The sequence below is a fragment of the Acomys minous genome, assembly GCF_964271855.1.
Source record: "Acomys minous genome assembly, chromosome: 17".
NCBI lineage: Eukaryota > Metazoa > Chordata > Mammalia > Rodentia > Muridae > Acomys > Acomys minous.
In genome coordinates this window covers 13,129,589-13,145,691 of record NC_140500.1, presented here as the reverse complement: position 1 = coordinate 13,145,691, position 16,103 = coordinate 13,129,589, and the positions used below count along the sequence as shown (strand labels likewise).

General features: G+C 46.8%; 1 protein-coding gene across 2 annotated transcripts in view; it reads right to left on the bottom strand.

Annotated features, from left to right (window-relative positions):
- PLBD1 (phospholipase B domain containing 1) overlaps positions 1 to 16,103 on the bottom strand; it is a 46,568-nt gene that overhangs the window by 24,607 nt on the left and 5,858 nt on the right. For both annotated transcript variants that reach the window (XM_084765406.1, XM_084765405.1), the window contains exons 2-4: positions 12,917 to 13,136; positions 4,683 to 4,766; positions 2,883 to 3,021 (exon numbers count right to left, since the gene is read on the bottom strand). In XM_084765406.1, coding sequence (XP_084621532.1) covers positions 2,883 to 3,021; positions 4,683 to 4,766; positions 12,917 to 13,136 — 443 coding nt within the window. The remainder of the gene's footprint in view (positions 1 to 2,882; positions 3,022 to 4,682; positions 4,767 to 12,916; positions 13,137 to 16,103) is intronic.

Genomic DNA, 16,103 nt, shown 5'->3' with positions numbered 1-16,103 from the left:
AACCTAAGAAGAAAAGGAGGAAGACCCGAGGGTCCCAGGAGGAGAGGAAGGCCACCATGGGTTAGATGAAAGAGAACCACGTGACAGGCGTGGATGGAGATTCGGCCCAGATGAAGAACATTAGCAAGTATTTGAGATTATGCATGGGAGGTAGCTTGATAGAAATTATCAGAAGCAGATGGCATGAGATTGGGGCAGATATGTGATACCTGCCCCGCTATGGGAAGTCGTTTAGGGGATTAATGTCTGCCCTGCCCCAGGTTAACTAAGGTATTTTAAAATATAACAAAAATCTGTGTCTTGATTGATTGCTAGTTGGTAATACTAATAATATTGATAATTAAAAACAATAATCAGGCTTGGCAACAAGAGACTTTACCCCTTAACCACCTCACTAGATTTGTTTATTCTCAATCAGAGGAGTCTACCATCTATCTCTGCCCCATCCATCTTTATCCTCCTCATTCTGAAGGCGGCACGTGGGAAACGCTGCCCTTCACCCTACTTTTGTTCATACATAGTAAAAATCCCCAAGGCGGTTCCAAGACAGAACCCAGGTTTATCAGGGCTGCTGGCTTTATCACAGCCACTTCATTTGTATGGCTGGCCCTTTCTGCGTATGGATCCTCTCAGTCTTGTGCTAGGATGCGTGACCTGCAAACGAGCAGCTTTGCACACCTCCCTCATCGTGTATTTGCCAGTGTGTCTTTGTAGTAACGCTAGAAGGGGAATTTCTGGGTCAGAGGGCATGTGGGCGCGTGGTTTTTATACAAAGCACACAAATTCCAACCAGTGTTTTAGGGCAGGGCCCTCTTTTCCCACATCCTGTCAACACCAGACTGAGGAGAAACTATCAAGATGGTTTTAAATTACCTCCCTCCTTCCCTCCCTCCTTTTTTCCCTCCCTCTTCTCCTTCCTTCCCTTCTTCCTTCTTTCCTTCCTTCTCTTCCCCCTCCCATCATCTTTCTCTCTCTCTTTCTTGTGTAGTGACCTAGTTCGGGTTTCTATTACTGTAATGAAACACCATGACCAAAAAGCTTACATTTCCATATTACTGTTCCATTATTAGAGGAAGTCAGGACAGGAATTCAAACAGGCCAGGAACCTGGAGGCAGGAGCCGATGCAGAGGCCATGGAGGGTGCTGCTTACTGGCCTGCTCCACATGGCTTGCTCAGCCAGCTCTCTTATGGAGCCCAGGACCACCAGCCCAGGGACCTCCCACATCAAGCACTAATTAAGAAAATGCCCTACAGGCTTGCCCACAGCCCGATCTTATGGAGACATTTTCTCAATTAAGGTTCCCACTCTTAAATTACTGTAGCCTGTGTCAAGTTGACTTAAAACTAGACAGCTCGTAGAGTGTCTCATGGAGTCCAGTCTAGCTTTAAATTCACGACGCAGTTGAAGATGGCTGTTCTAGTTTCATTTCTACTGATGTGATTAAAATATCTGGAGACGAAGCTACTCTGGGAAAGGAAAGGGTTTCCGTGGCTTACAAGTCCAGGGCACATACAGTCCGTCATTTCAGTGAGGTCAAAGCTAAGAGAGTGAGGTTATCCTCGCTTGTGGACTTGCTACTCTGCTGCTACCATTCTCTAGTCTTACACAGTCAGGGCACAGCCCATCAGGTGGCGCCACCCACATTCAGGGTGGGGTTTTCCAACTCAACTAACAATCAGGAGAGCCCCCTTCACCCCCAAGGCAGGCTGGTAGGCTAACCTGCTCTAGACAACCCCTCAGAGTTTTCTTCCTTGATGATTCGAAGTTGTGTTGACAGTTCAAACTAACCAGCACAGTGGCCTTGAACTCCTGATTCCCGTACCCCACACCCCAGTGGCTTGAGCTTCAGGCGTGTGCCTCTATGCCCAGCTTTGCAGCTGTATGCCTAATTTATGAGCAAGGGTGAGCTCCTGTCTGTGATTAAGAATTATTAACATTGTGGTGATCCTTTTCTCAAATATTTTGTCCTATGTATACATGTATACATCTACACACACACACACACACACACACACACACACACACACACACACACATCACACACATACTCACAAACTTACACACATACTCACTCACACACACTCACTCACACACACATTCACAAACTTACACACACACTCTCTCACAAATTCACAAAGTCACACACACACACACTCACACACTCACACACACACACTCACACATACACACTACACTAAGATAACAGTGACCTTGACTTTCTGAACTATGTCAACTGGTGCCTGAGGCACCTCAGCCTGTTAGTTCCCTTCTAGAAGGAATGCACATATCTTTACACACGTGCGTGCTTAAAGGACTGTCACCAGGTGTGGCAATCACAACTTACACACCAAGACATTTTTGTCTTAATGAGAAGATAGCCCAAAACACTAAAACTCTTGTTCATTGAGCTAAGAAGCCTGTAAATCTGTAACTGGCCCCTTAAATCTCAGCAGAGCCATGCATAGAAAAGGCTGGAAAAACAGAAACAAACTACGTTTTGTACCAAAACCTTGTGGTGAGCAGTTAGATGTCAGTGTTGTCTGTGAGGAATGTCCCAGTTTGGTATGCTATTAACTTGGAGTGCTTCTTTTTTTCCTTTGTTGAGATACTTGGCTTGGAAGTGATCAAATACCCCAGGTTGGCCTTGTACCCTTGGTATTTGACATGTTTTTGATTGCTTGTTTTGCCATTTAAATGGATTTAAATGGATTTCTGTAAGAAGGACAATTAAACGAGGAAAATTTTGTTTTGTTTATGGTGCAAAGGATAGAGTATGCTGGATAAGTGTCCTGCCAGAAAACTATATCCCTAACCTTGGATTAATTTTTTTTTTCACCATAGAAGTCACACAAATTCTGAGGCACCTTTTAAAAGTCTTACCTTTATTTTATCTACTGAAGCCCTTTTCAGCGCTCCAACGTACAGCCCGTCCAGCTGAGCCGTAACGTAGCCGGTGTGCCTCCAGAACGGGTCCTCCCTGTGTTCCTTGATGTTCTTCCGCGTCCACAGATCTTGCTTCCTGGGGGAGAAATTGGACTTGACCACAGATATCAATGATGGCTCACTCAAACCCAAATCAAGGCAGAAGTCTAGCGGCCACATCCCTGAACACGCTGGTGTCGTTGAGTTATAAATTTGTCACCATTCAGGCAATTTCAGTACAAACTTTAAACTCTTTCTAATTTTACCCCAGGACATTGACCCTCTCATAGCTTTCTTGGGGCCCCTGTCTAGAGCTATGAGTAGGTTACTGACCCGAGACAGCCAGGCACAGGCTGTCACTAGACATTCCTTAAAGCACAGTGTTTCATCAGGTCAGTAAAGATGAGATGATTAAGTTTACTTTTGTCTGTAGAAGAATAAATGCTCCCGAGGACAAGGTGACTTCAACACAGTCTGCTCTTCTCACAACCTCTCCACTCCATTTCAGATTGCTTTGCATCTGCCTCAACATTTCTGTTTTAGCATTCTCAGGGGAAAATATATATATGTGCTTTGCCTCCATGTCTGTCTGTTCACCATGTGCCTGCAGTGCCAGTGGAGGCCAGAAGAGGGCGCGGGATGCCCTGGAACTGGGATTACAGACGCCATGAAACACCATGTGAGTGCTGGGAACAGAACCCGGGTCCTCTACGAGAGCAGCAAGTGCTCTTAACTGCTGAGCCATCTCTCCAAGCTACCGAAACAAACAAACAAACAAACAAGTTTATTTGTTTATACAGTATTCTGTCTGCATGTGTGCCTGCAGGACCGAAGGGGGCATCAGATCTCATTATAGATGGTCATGAGCCACCATGTGGTTGTTGGGAATTGAACTCAGGGCCTTTGGAAGAACAGCCAGTGTTCTTAACCTCTGAGCCATCTCTCCAGCCCCAAATGATTTATTTTTAATAGCTCTCTCATTTTTACTTCGTTTAGTTCTCTGTTTTGTTGCTATTTGTTTGTTTTTAATGGGATGATTTAGTGACTTGACATCATTTTTCACACAAAGTTGATCTATCTCTGGTTTGTTTAGAGTGTCTCTGTTCTTGAGACAGCCCAATGCACACCTCAGGGAATGCAGCCTCATCCTTTTTGCCTGATGCTGGAGCAGGTTTTAGCCTTTCATGAGTGGGATGTTGGATGTGTGACTCAGCAGAACACACAGGAACCTTTGTGTCCCCAGATGAATCTGCCACGATTTGATTCTATTTAAACTTTGCTCTTCAGAAAACAAAAAGACCCCAGAAAACATTAAGAAAAAACTAGATATGTAGGCCATCATCTCTGTGCTCTGGAGTCTGAGGCAGGGGATCTTGACTTTGAGGTCACTCTGGGCTGCATAGTAAGAGCCCATATGTTTCCCCACCAGCCCGGTCAGGGATGTAGATACTTCCCTAACACCTGGCTAGGGTTAATTGCCAGGCTGACGATGACACAGAAGGAGAAGGAGTGCTTATAACAAGAGCGAGGGACACCCACGTGGGAGGCTTCTGGGGTCTGACTTTGCCTGCTTGCCGCTGCTGGTGCCTTCCAGCTGTTTCAGCTATTGGTGACGCGACCTTGAACCAGAAAGAGCCGAAAGTGCTAGCAACCAGGTTTCAGTGCATTACAGAAAAGGCGGCCCTAATGAGACAGAATTTAGCCAGGGAGGAGATGCAGGGTTGCCCTGGCAATGGGAACGGCAAGTTTTATACATACTTCATGAAGTTCTGCACTTTGTCCATGATAGAAGGGTCCTTGATCAGCTGTGGGTACAGGTTGGTGAAGTGGTCATACATTTGTCTGAAACGACAGGTAACACGCATTGTTACATTCCAGTGGCGCCCGATTTCACAGGTGGAGTAACTTACTCCTCTGGCTGTGTAGACTGCTCACCATCATCACTCCTTAAAATTTAAATCAAGCAAACGCACGACTTAAAATTAAGAACCATGTATATCCGGGGGCCGGAGAGATGTCTCAGCAGTTAAGAGCACTTCCTGCTCTCCCAGAGGACCTGAGTTTGGTTCCCAGCACCCAACATACAAGGCAGATGTGGTGGTACGAAAGTGTGAGCCCAGTGCTGGGGAGATGGGAAGAGGTGGAGGCTGGGGGCTTGCTGGCCAGACAGCTTAGGTGAAGTGATGAGTTCTGCATTCAATGATGAGACCCTGCCTTAAAAAGTAAGGTGCTGGGACTGGAGAGATGGGAGAGTGGTCAAGAGTGCATATTGGTCATGTAGAGGACCTGAGTTCAAGTCCCAGCACCCACCTCAGGCTGTCTACAACTTCCTATAACTCCACCTCCAAGGAATCTAGCATACTTCTGACTCCTTATCACACATAGTGCAGACACACCGTACCCTCATGAAATAATAATTATAATTTACAAATAATAATGCCAAAGAGGAAGACGCTGTCAGTTGACTGGCATGGTGTAAATGTGAAATGCCCACTACAGGCTCCAGGTATGAACAGCTGATCCTCAGCGGGCGGTGCTGGTTTGGGGACACTGTGGCGTCTTTCTGACAATGTAGCCTAGAAGTCAGAGGTAGAGTGTAGGCATGGGGCTAAGGAGTTATGGGTCCTCCCTTCTACTGGGGTCCTTGTTTGCTGACTCTGGACACCTCGTCACCAGCTGCACAGGCTCTTGTTGATAGAACCACCAGCCACTCCTGCAGCCTTGCCGATTCTGCCGTGAGGGACTGTGTCCCTCCCAAACCATGAACCCCCAGTAAAAATTTCCTTCTTTACAGTTACTCCTTTTAAGTGTTTCCTAACAGCGATGAGAAAAATCTTGCCAGGTTTCACATGACTCACTGCTTCCATGGGTCCAGATGGCCACAGGGTCAACCCTCTGGCACCAGGAACCCAGAGCGCCCCTCCCCCTTACAGATGACCACACGAAGGGCCTTGCCACAGGTGGGAAACTGACTAATCTAGAACCCCAGGTGGGCTTGACGATAGGAGTTGGTTTCTCAGGGCAACAAACATAGGGCTTCTTAGTCCAAGATGCTCCTACACATCTCGATGAGTGTCAGGAGACAATCTATGGCCTTGGGAGAAGGGAGGAGATCCTGAGAGCCATAGGCCTGGCAGAAGTCAGGGATGGCTGTTGCCATCTCAGGTAGCAGTGATTACACACCTGGAGACCAGGGAGAGTACGTAGCTCTTACATATGAGATGATAAACTATCCAAGCTAAAGAGTAAAAGAGATTGTCCGACTGCGATGGGTGCTGGGGAATGGCACAACACAACCATTGGCCAAACGCTTCCTCTACAAGATGCCTCAATACCATAGACCCAATCTGGAAGGGTCACCAGTCAGAGGAGGAGAGGAGAATTTTGAATTGACTGTTTAAATTGCACCTCATTTGGGTTGTGTGGAAGCGATTTCTCTAAGACTAAGATCTGGCGGAAGGACACTCAGACCACAGTTAAGTGGGGGATTTTGCCTGTAGACTGTATCCCAGGATGATATTGTAAACCTTTGAATACTTAACTTCAAGTCTTTTCCTTTAGTGCTGTACTCGATTGCTTTGTACTTTGTGCTTCATATGTAATTACGTACATGCCTACATAACTTTTATGGGGCTGCGAAGATGGCTCAGTGGTTAAAAATACTTGCTTGGTTTCCAGCATCCACATGGTGGCTCACAACCATCACTTAACTTCAGGTTTAGAGGATCTGATGCCCTCTTTTTACCTCCATGGGTAACACAGACACACACACAGACACACACACACAAACACACACAGACACACACATACACACACACAGGGTGCACATACATTCATGCAGGCAAGACAGTCATACACATAAAAATATGATAAATATAAAACAAATTTAAAAATTCAAAAGCTTCTGAGATGAAAGCACTCCTACTCTTCTGTCTTGATCTTCTGGCTCAGGAACCAGAAAGGCTGCCTTAGTCTTTGCACAGTAATTAAACTCTGTGTGTGTGTGTGTGTGTGTGTGTGTGTGTGTGTGTGTGTGTGTGCTTGCACAAATGGACAAACCCTGACTGAACAGCCTGGTTTCCAACCCTACTGTGCTGGCTGGAGGTCTGCGAGAGGAGGGAAGGTGCATTGAGACAACGCCTCCATAAGATGAGGCTGTAGGCAAGCCTGTGGGGGTTTCCTGAATTTGTGGTTGATGGGCGAGGGCCTGGCCCATTTCAGGTGATGCCATCTCTGAGCTGGTGGTCCAGGGTACTATAAGAAAGGCTGAGCAAGCTAAGGTGAGCAAGCCAGTAAGCAGCACCCCTCCATGACCTCTGCATCAGCTCCTGCCCCCAGGTCCCTGCCCTGTTTGAGTCCCTGTCCTGACTCCCTTTGATGATGAATAGTGATATGGAAGTGAAATAAGTGAAATAAACCCTTTCCTCCCCAACTTGCTTTTTGGTCATGGTGTTTTGTCACAGCAATACGAACCCCGACTAAGACGCCTACTTACTGGCTCTCTAATTTTTAACTAGCTAACATGTTTCTCTGTGCCCAGGCTTTCACGTTCCTAGTATGTGGCAACCAATGATCACAGAATTAGTGCAGATTGAAGAGTTAACATGGAGAGTCTTTGAACACCCTCTGGAGCATCGTATACTAGACAAGTGCTTGCAGCTAGTTGGCAGTGACCACTGTCACACGACCCAGGATTGTCACTGTGCCTTCTGTACTCAGTGGTCCTTGAAAAGCTCCAAATAGTAACAAGTTGATAGTTCATTAGATATTTTTGAGCTCAATTCTTGCCTTTGCTTACAGACTTGACTTGGAAGCATATTCAGGCCCTAACATTAAAAGGAGCAAGCTGGGCATGGGGGAGAAATTCTTGAGGCATTTCTTGATGGTACCCCAATACCAAGGAGAGACTATTTGCTTACTCTATTAGGACTGTGGTGCTGGTAAACTCTATCAGCCTTAGCAACTGTTGTATCACCTTGTCAGGCACTCTCCACCGAAGAACACACTCATGCCTACCTCTGTCCCTCCCTTCCGATCAACCAAACAGGTGTGTGTGTGTGTGTGTGTCCATGTCCACCCCTTCCAACTGGGAAGTGCTAGGGGAGGAGGCTTCATCAGCTGCCTCGGACACTCCACTTAGCAGCCACTTTATTTAAACAACTAGAGAGCATCCTAGGGCCCAGAATCCTCATCAGGTGTTGTTCTCAGAAAGGTTTCCTACCTCATTTTATTAAGGACCCATCCAGGACTCAGCAGGGAGACAGCAGAAACTGAACTTACAACTCTTAGGGAGCTGCCCCATCAAGTTCAAAAGCAAAGAAACCCAGCTTGGCTAGGGCTGCAGCCCTGCTCTAGCACATGGAAAGGCATGCTGCTTCTCTTTGATTCCGCAGGACTCAGTTAAAACTAAACAGCATGTAATTAGCAGCTAGGGGAGGAAGCGTCAAGCCTGGTGCCTGGCTAAGGCAGGGACCTCACCTTCCAGATCCTAAGGATGGAGGAGGGGAGAGATGGAGCTGTAAACCAGTGGGGATACAGTCTTATGAGATGTTATCAAGGAGACAACACTGGATCATGGGGTGATGGCTATGTTAGGGATGTTTCTTGGTTCTTGTAGAGGAATTGAGTTTGGTTTCCTGCACCCATAGCAGGTAGCTTAAAACTCCCTTAATTCCAATTCTAGGGGATCTGATGCCCTCTTCTGGCTTCTGGGGCACCCACACTCATGTGTGTGTAGACACACACACACACACACACACACACAAATAAGAAAGACGACATTTAGCTGAGCATGATGGCACATGCCTGTAATTCCAGAACTTGGGAAGTAGAGGCAGGAGGATCAGGAGTTTAAGGTTATCCTTAGCTACATTGTGAGTTATGGGCTAACCTAGGCTACATAAGAACTTGTCCATCCCCAAAGATAAAAGAAAGCGAAGCAGAAGAGTGCCCCTGTGCCGATGGGCGGCTGGTGTGGGGTACCCTGAGGAAGCACCTCAAAGGAGGAAGGGTTTCTTTTCTCCCATGGTCTGAGAGGGTGTGGTCTAACCAGTGTGGAAGATGCGGTGGACTGTCAATAGGAGCATGTGATTGGCACTCTTCAGACCCTGGTAGGGGAGGAAGCAAGGATGGCTGGCAGGAAGTGGGCGGAGCTGAGCTATAAGGCTCAAGCTGGACTCCTACAAACCTCTATCTGTCTGAGGAGCCCCAAAGCCTAAAGTCTCCACAAATTCCCCAAACAGACTCAACAGCTGGTGATCAAGTGTTTGAAATGTGGGAGACATTTTACATTTCAAATTCAACACCGGCCCTAGGTGGTTAGCAAGTTTTCTGTTAGCGGAGCTAAGGGAGAGAGCATGGAGTTTCTAGGAATCCTCTCAGGTGAGACAACGCGCTGTGGTACCCTGCCTGAGTCTAGAAGCAGTAATCCTAGGAGCTGGCATCAGTAATGTGGTACCTTTCAGCGGAGGCTCTTGCTCCTGGGAGCCCAGCCTATCGCTTCCGTTGTGCAGGTTGCTCTTTAACAGCCAGCTCTTGTATATTAGCCATCTTTAGGGGCACATCAGAAGGGGAGGAAGGAAATGGGGAATGCCACGCCTTTCCCCAGCCATAGGCCTAGCGCTGGTGTGAAGCATGCTTGGTCACTCATAAACACGCCCCTGTGCTGAAATCCCTGCTTGTATTGGCCTTTCAGTAAATAGATGACAGAGCCCGAGCAGCGGTTCCCAGAATGTCTGTTCCCTGGGACTCTGCATACTACACTTACAGAACTCGTACAGATTGCACACTGCTGTGGTGACGACGCCCACATCATCCCACTTGGGAGGCACCAGAGGCAAGCGAGTCTGAGTTTGAGGTCAACCTGGATTACATAGCAAGTTCCGGGGCTGCATAGTAAGACACTTTCTCAAAAGAAAAACAAAATCAAAACGAGATTTTACTTAAAAAACAACCAATTAAAAACAAACCATAGTTACTGAACCATAGGTGCTTTTTAAAAAAAGAAAATTAAGCAACAGGAACAGTGTGCATCTTTAATTGCAGCACTCACTAGTGAGGCAGAGGCTGGGTGATCTCTGTGAGTTCAAGATCAGATTGGTCTACATAGTCAGTCCCAGGACAGCCAGAACCACATAACACTGAGAAGCTATCTCAAAAAAAAAAAAAAAAAAAAAAAAAAAAAAAAAAAAAAAAGGAAAAAAATTAAGTAATGCAATGCTTACTACAGATATGCTTTTAATGGACTCGGTGTGGGGACAAGTGAATAAGATTATTATTCAAAGATAAATGCTTTACCACTAGAATGAAGGCCTAGGGCTGTGGAGATGGCTCAGTAAGCAGAGACATTTCCCACTGACCCTGAAAACCTGAGTTTGGTCCCCAGAACCTCACATGGTAGAAGGAAAGAACTGACTCTCACAGATTGTCCTCTAACTCCCCCCCCCACACACACAGAGACAGACAGACAGACAGACAGACAGACAGACAGAGGGACAGAGAGAGAGACAGAGAGAGAGGCACTAAAGTCCCATACCCTAATCCTAATCCACACTGCAGCCCTCTCACAGCCCGAGGTTTCTGCAGTGAGGTGCTGCAATACGAGAAGGCTACCACACCCCCCAGTGAGAGCCTGTCAAACCCCAGCTCTCTCTCCAACACTGGGTCTCAGTGGAAACATCCAAGGAAGACATGGTTGTCTTTAGCACACCCCATGGCCCAAGCTGCTCCCTCAGCACTCACTTTCTCCCTCAGTGCCCCTGTATGTGTCATTGACAACTCAGCCAGATATGTTTATATTCAAACAACTCTGGCCTGAATTATTTCTTCAAACTTGCAGCTCAGTAAAATTCCACACCCAGAACAAAGGGCAGAAGGAAGTGCAAAAAGAGAGGGAACTGAGGGGTTAGATTTACACACACAATATAGCTTTAAACGTGTTTTAAATGTATTTCCAAGGGGGCCTAGAGAAATGGCTCAGAGATTAAGAGCATTGGCTGTTCTTCCAAAGGTCCTGAGTTCAATTCCCAGCAACCATGTGGCTCATAACCATCTTTAATGAGATCTGGTGTTCTCTTCTGCACATGTGCAGGCAGAATACTGCCTAAATAATACATAAGTATTAAAAAATAAAAATAAAATAAAATATTTCCAAGGGATCGGGATTAAGAGCATAGAGAACTTGGGTTCGGTTCCCAGCACCCATATCGTAATCTCATTTCCAGGGGCCCTTGACGCCCTCTTCTGGCCCCCACAAGTAATGCACACATAAGCTGGTAGAGTGCTGGAGGGCCTGGTTTGGGGTCCAGCACCACATGAAACTGGGCATAGTGGCTGACATGGTGGTAGGCACGGTGGCGGGCATAGTGGTGGGCACGGTGGCAGGGATGGTGGCTGGCACGGTGGAGGGCACGGTGGCGGGCATGGTGGCCCATGCTCATAGCCAGCACGTGGGAGGTGGAGGCAGGAATATCAGAAGTTTAAGGTCATCTTTGACTTCACAATGAATTAAGACCAGCCTGGGGTATATGAAGAACTGCCACAAATAAATCCCAGAAAAGCTTAAGTGTAGTGATTAAATTATTAACAACTCTGTCCTTATTATTTTTATGAGACAAGGACAGGGACACCAAGATTTAATAACAATAGACTTCGGAGGAAAGGTTACAGTGTACTCATTAAAATGCCAATTTAAACCTCTTTATCCACTTGGAAGCATTGTTTTAAAATAGTAGAAAAGAAATGCTCTTACACCTTTATTAATTTAAACAATCTTTTTATGTTTTAATTAATTAATTAATGGTGTGTGTATGGAAGTGTGAGTTCCATGGGATATGTATGGAAGTCAGAGGACAACTTATAGGACTGGGTTCTCTCCTTATCATGTGGCCAGGATCGAAGGTTATCAGGCTTGGTGGCAGCTGCCTCTACCCACTGAACCATTTTGTCGGCCCCTTACATCTTACTTTCTTTTTTTGTTATTGTTTTTGTTTTTCAAGATAGGGTTTCTCTGTGTAGCCTTGGCTGTCCTGGACTTGCTTTGTAGCTCAGGCTGGCCTCGAACTCACACCGATCTGCCTGCCTCTGCCTCCCGAGTGTTGGGTAGGTTACTTTCACTAAGTCTTCATTGCTTTGTCTCTCTCATTCCACATCTTATTTTCTTCCTACCCAGTGACAAATGACTAGTAGGGGGACATGTCCATCGCTGTCTCTCAAAATGGTTTCATTAGAAAAGAAGGTGGAGCCGGGTGTGGTGGCACACACCTTTAATCCCAGCACTCGGGAGGCAGAGGCAGGCGGATCGATGTGAGTTTGAGGCCAGCCTGGTCTACAAAGTGAGTCCCGGACAGCCAAGGCTACACAGTGAAACCTTGTCTCGGAAAAAAAAAAAAAAGAAAAAGAAAGAAAGAAAGAAAGAAAGAAAGAAAGAAAGAAAGAAAGAAAAAAAAAAGGTGGCTCAGAAGATGGCCACCAGAAAAATACTTGTCACACAAGTATCAAAACCTGAGTTTGGATCCCTAGAGCCCACATACGCAGTGGGGGTCACATCCGTCACCCCAGTGCTGGAGCGGTGGAGACAGGAGGAGCTCCAAAGCCCATTGGCTGTCCAATCTAGCTGAATCAATGATCTTCCTGTTCAGTGAGAAACCATGAAGCCCATTAAAGCCGGGAGTGATCGAGGAAGGACCAATCTGCAGCCTACACACGTGGTGTGTCAGTACACACACGGACACACTCATACAAGCATGTGCAGCCGTACAACACACACAGTCTAGTCTTTTAACAAGTGGAGGATTTCAAAAGAAGCATCATGAGAAGGAATGAGTGCCCCACCTGGGTGCTTTGTATCTGCCTGCTAGGCAGGCATGATTATGGGGTACAACTTGGATGCTTATAACCTCTCAAGGGTACCCTTGCTTCCTTCTGCCACTAACACAGGCACACCAAGATCCAGGAGTCACTGCTGGACAAAGCAGAGGGATGGGGGTACTTACAGAGCAGTGAGGTAGCCTTCGAGGTAGCCAGCCAGAAACATGATGATCTCATTGCTTAGGACCTGAGTGCCGTACCCAGCTCTGATCTCCAGGATGCCCCAGCCCGTGGTTGCCATGGAGTCATTGTAGAAGCCGTAAGCATCCCCATTTTTGTCCAGTACATTCTTGACTTCCACCGTCTTCAAGTGGGGCACCCAGTATACAGTTGCATAGTAGACCCCTGCAGGAGAAAGGGGGGGGGCGCTCATGAGGGACGCCACTCAAGGATGGCCCGTGCCTTCCCCCTGTGCAACCAACATTCCAAACTTTGCTTTTAGAGATGTCTAGCCTACAGACTGCGGAGATGGCTCAGGCGGCGAAGTCCTTGCCAAGCAAATGTAAGGGCGTGATCTTGAGCTCTGGCATCCACGTAAAAGCCAGGTGTGGTGACTTGCATCTGTAATCCCAGTGCTGGGAGGGTGGACGCAGGTGATTTCTCAAAGCTGGCTGGCTAGTCTAGCCTTCAGGCCAGTAAGAGACTTGTCTTGGAAGAAAAAAAAAAAGGTAGACAGCATCTCAAGGAAGAACACCTAAGGGTGACCTCTGGCTTCACACACACACACATACACACAAACACTTTAAAAATAAATTCGTCAGTTCATCCTCTTGGTCTTATAACTTGGTTCCTGTCCATGTGTGCACCTGTAACATCACAGTCCAAGCACTTGGGGGCCCAGAAATCATACTTCTAGCTCTGTGTCCTGCCAAGAACTGGGCCAGCCCTTCTCAGACGCACCCATAATTTCTTCCTCCTGACATTCTGTCTCCTGTTAACTAGTTAACAGGCTGGCAGGCTGGAAACAGCTAGGGAGGACCCAGGACCCAGTTCTGCCTCCCTGTCCCTGAGAACCAATGCGTCCAATACACACCTTCGCTCCTCAGCACCTGACCCTACATGGTGTGCCCCTCAGAGTCCAGAGACTGTTTCTTTCCCAGTTGGTATAGAACTTGGCATACAGCAGATGCTCAATAAATAACTGTGGACGGAGTCCAGGATGGTGGAGTGCATCTGTGTGATGGTCAATGTTAACTTGACAGAATGTAGACACCTGGGAGACAGGCCTCTGAGCACACCCATGGGGGGGGGATTTTCATGATTTCGTTAATTGTGATGGGAAGACCACGAACTGTGGACAGCACCATCCCCTGGCTAGGAGCTAGGATCCTGGATGATATAAGTATGAAGGGAGGAAATTGAGCATCCATATGTATCTGTCACTCTCAGCTTCCTGGCTGTGGATGCCATGTGACCAGCTGCTTCAAGCTCCTCGTACTTGTCTTCCCCACCAAGACGGACTGTCCCCTTGAGCTGTGACCCAGAATGAATCTCTTCTCCTGTAAGTGGCTTTTGTTAAACTTTTTTTTTTTAAATTACAGCAACAGGACAAGGCAGGAATTCTATAATTCTAGTGCCCAGGAGGCAGAGGTAGGAAGGTCTAGAGGCCAAGCCCAGCTTTGGCTACGTAGCAAGTTCGAGGCCAGCCTGGACCACACACAATCGTGTCCTAAAACACTAAAAACAAGCAACAGTGTAAAAGGGGGGAGTGGTGAACTCACAGTAGGCAGCTTGCCTTGCATGCCTGAGACCTTGGGTACACACTCCTCTGGCACTGGATGAAGAAACAGACAAGGAACTATGAGATGCAAGACCACTAAAAAAGAGAAGAGGAAAATGGACTAGGACTCGGAGAAAAGATGCAGTGTGTAGAAGAGTCATCTTCCTGAGAAGCTGTCAGGTACCTGCGGTGCTTGAAGAAAAATAGTACAGAGCTGGCTAGATGTAGGTAGCTCAGCAGGTAGAGGTGCTTGCTGAAAAGCCTGACAGCCTAAGTTCGATTCCCATGACCCTCTTGGTTGAAAGAGAAACTCCTGCAAATTGTCCTTTCATCTCCACACGTACACATTCTCACACTCAAATGCCATTATACGAATAAAGAGATATATAAGCTATAATATAATTTTAAATATGGAAAACAAAACATTACATTTAGCTCAGTCATCAAAGAGGTGGGAAGTAGGCTAGACTTGCTCTCAGGTTTGGGGCTGAGGGTCCGGGACTGTCCCACTGAAGGAGGAAGGGCAGGAAGAGAGGGTCAGGAAGGGAATATAAATTAATTTTAGGCTCATTAACATTGTTAGTGGTCAGCAAGTGGGAAGTTTTAACGAGGTCTTGCTATAGGGCTTATATTTATATAAGGTATACATAGCAGTGTTCTGAATGGAATTAACGTGTTCTGATTTTTAACGCAAACACTGCCTATCTGACAGACGGCAAGGACAGTCTTAATGATCATCAGCGTGCACACTGACTTGGAAGATGAACAGGGTCCTAGGCTGAGGTTGACCTGAGCTATGACCTGGAAAGGAGTGTTTCTGTTGTTGCTGATGATTTGTTTGGGGTATGGTCTCACTACCCCAAGTGCAAGTTGGGCTAGAACTCACCACCTCCCTGCCTAGACACCCAAGCTGGAATTACAAACATATGTCACCAGACCCAAGGATAAGGCCTTTATAAAAAGTCAAATGGAAATGAAGTTTTGCCAATACAATCCTGGGAAGCAGTCATAGCAGCCATCCCAGCACTCAGGAGGCTGAGGCAGGGGGCTCAATACAGGTTTGAGGTTAGCCTTCTAGTCCTAAACTGGCCAGGGATTCAGAGCAAGACCTTGTCTCAAAACACCACCACCACCACCACCACCACCACATTATCCTGGCAACAAAAAAGGAACTGTTAATGAAGTTGACCAGTTAACAATTTAGCAATTATACACATCTTCTTTAGAAATTTCTCTTTCAAGTCGGGTGTGGTGGCACATGCTTTTAATCTCAGCACTCGGGAGGCAGAGGCAGGCAGATCGCTGTGAGTTCGAGGCCAGCCTGGTCTACAAAGCGAGTCCAGGACAGCCAAGGCTAACACAGAGAGACTCTGTCTCGAAAAACAAAAACAAAACAAAACAAAATAAAAAATATGTATAAAGTATATTTTCCAGGTTTCTTTCTGACTCTAGAAGCCACGGTTGCTCTCTTTCTTTGCCTACCACCGACCCCCTCCTCCTCACACTAGGCCTGGAAATGAGGAAGCAGGGGTGCAGCGTTCTCCAAGACCCTTCGCAGCTCAGCACACTGCTGTAGGCAAGGGTTAGGGTTA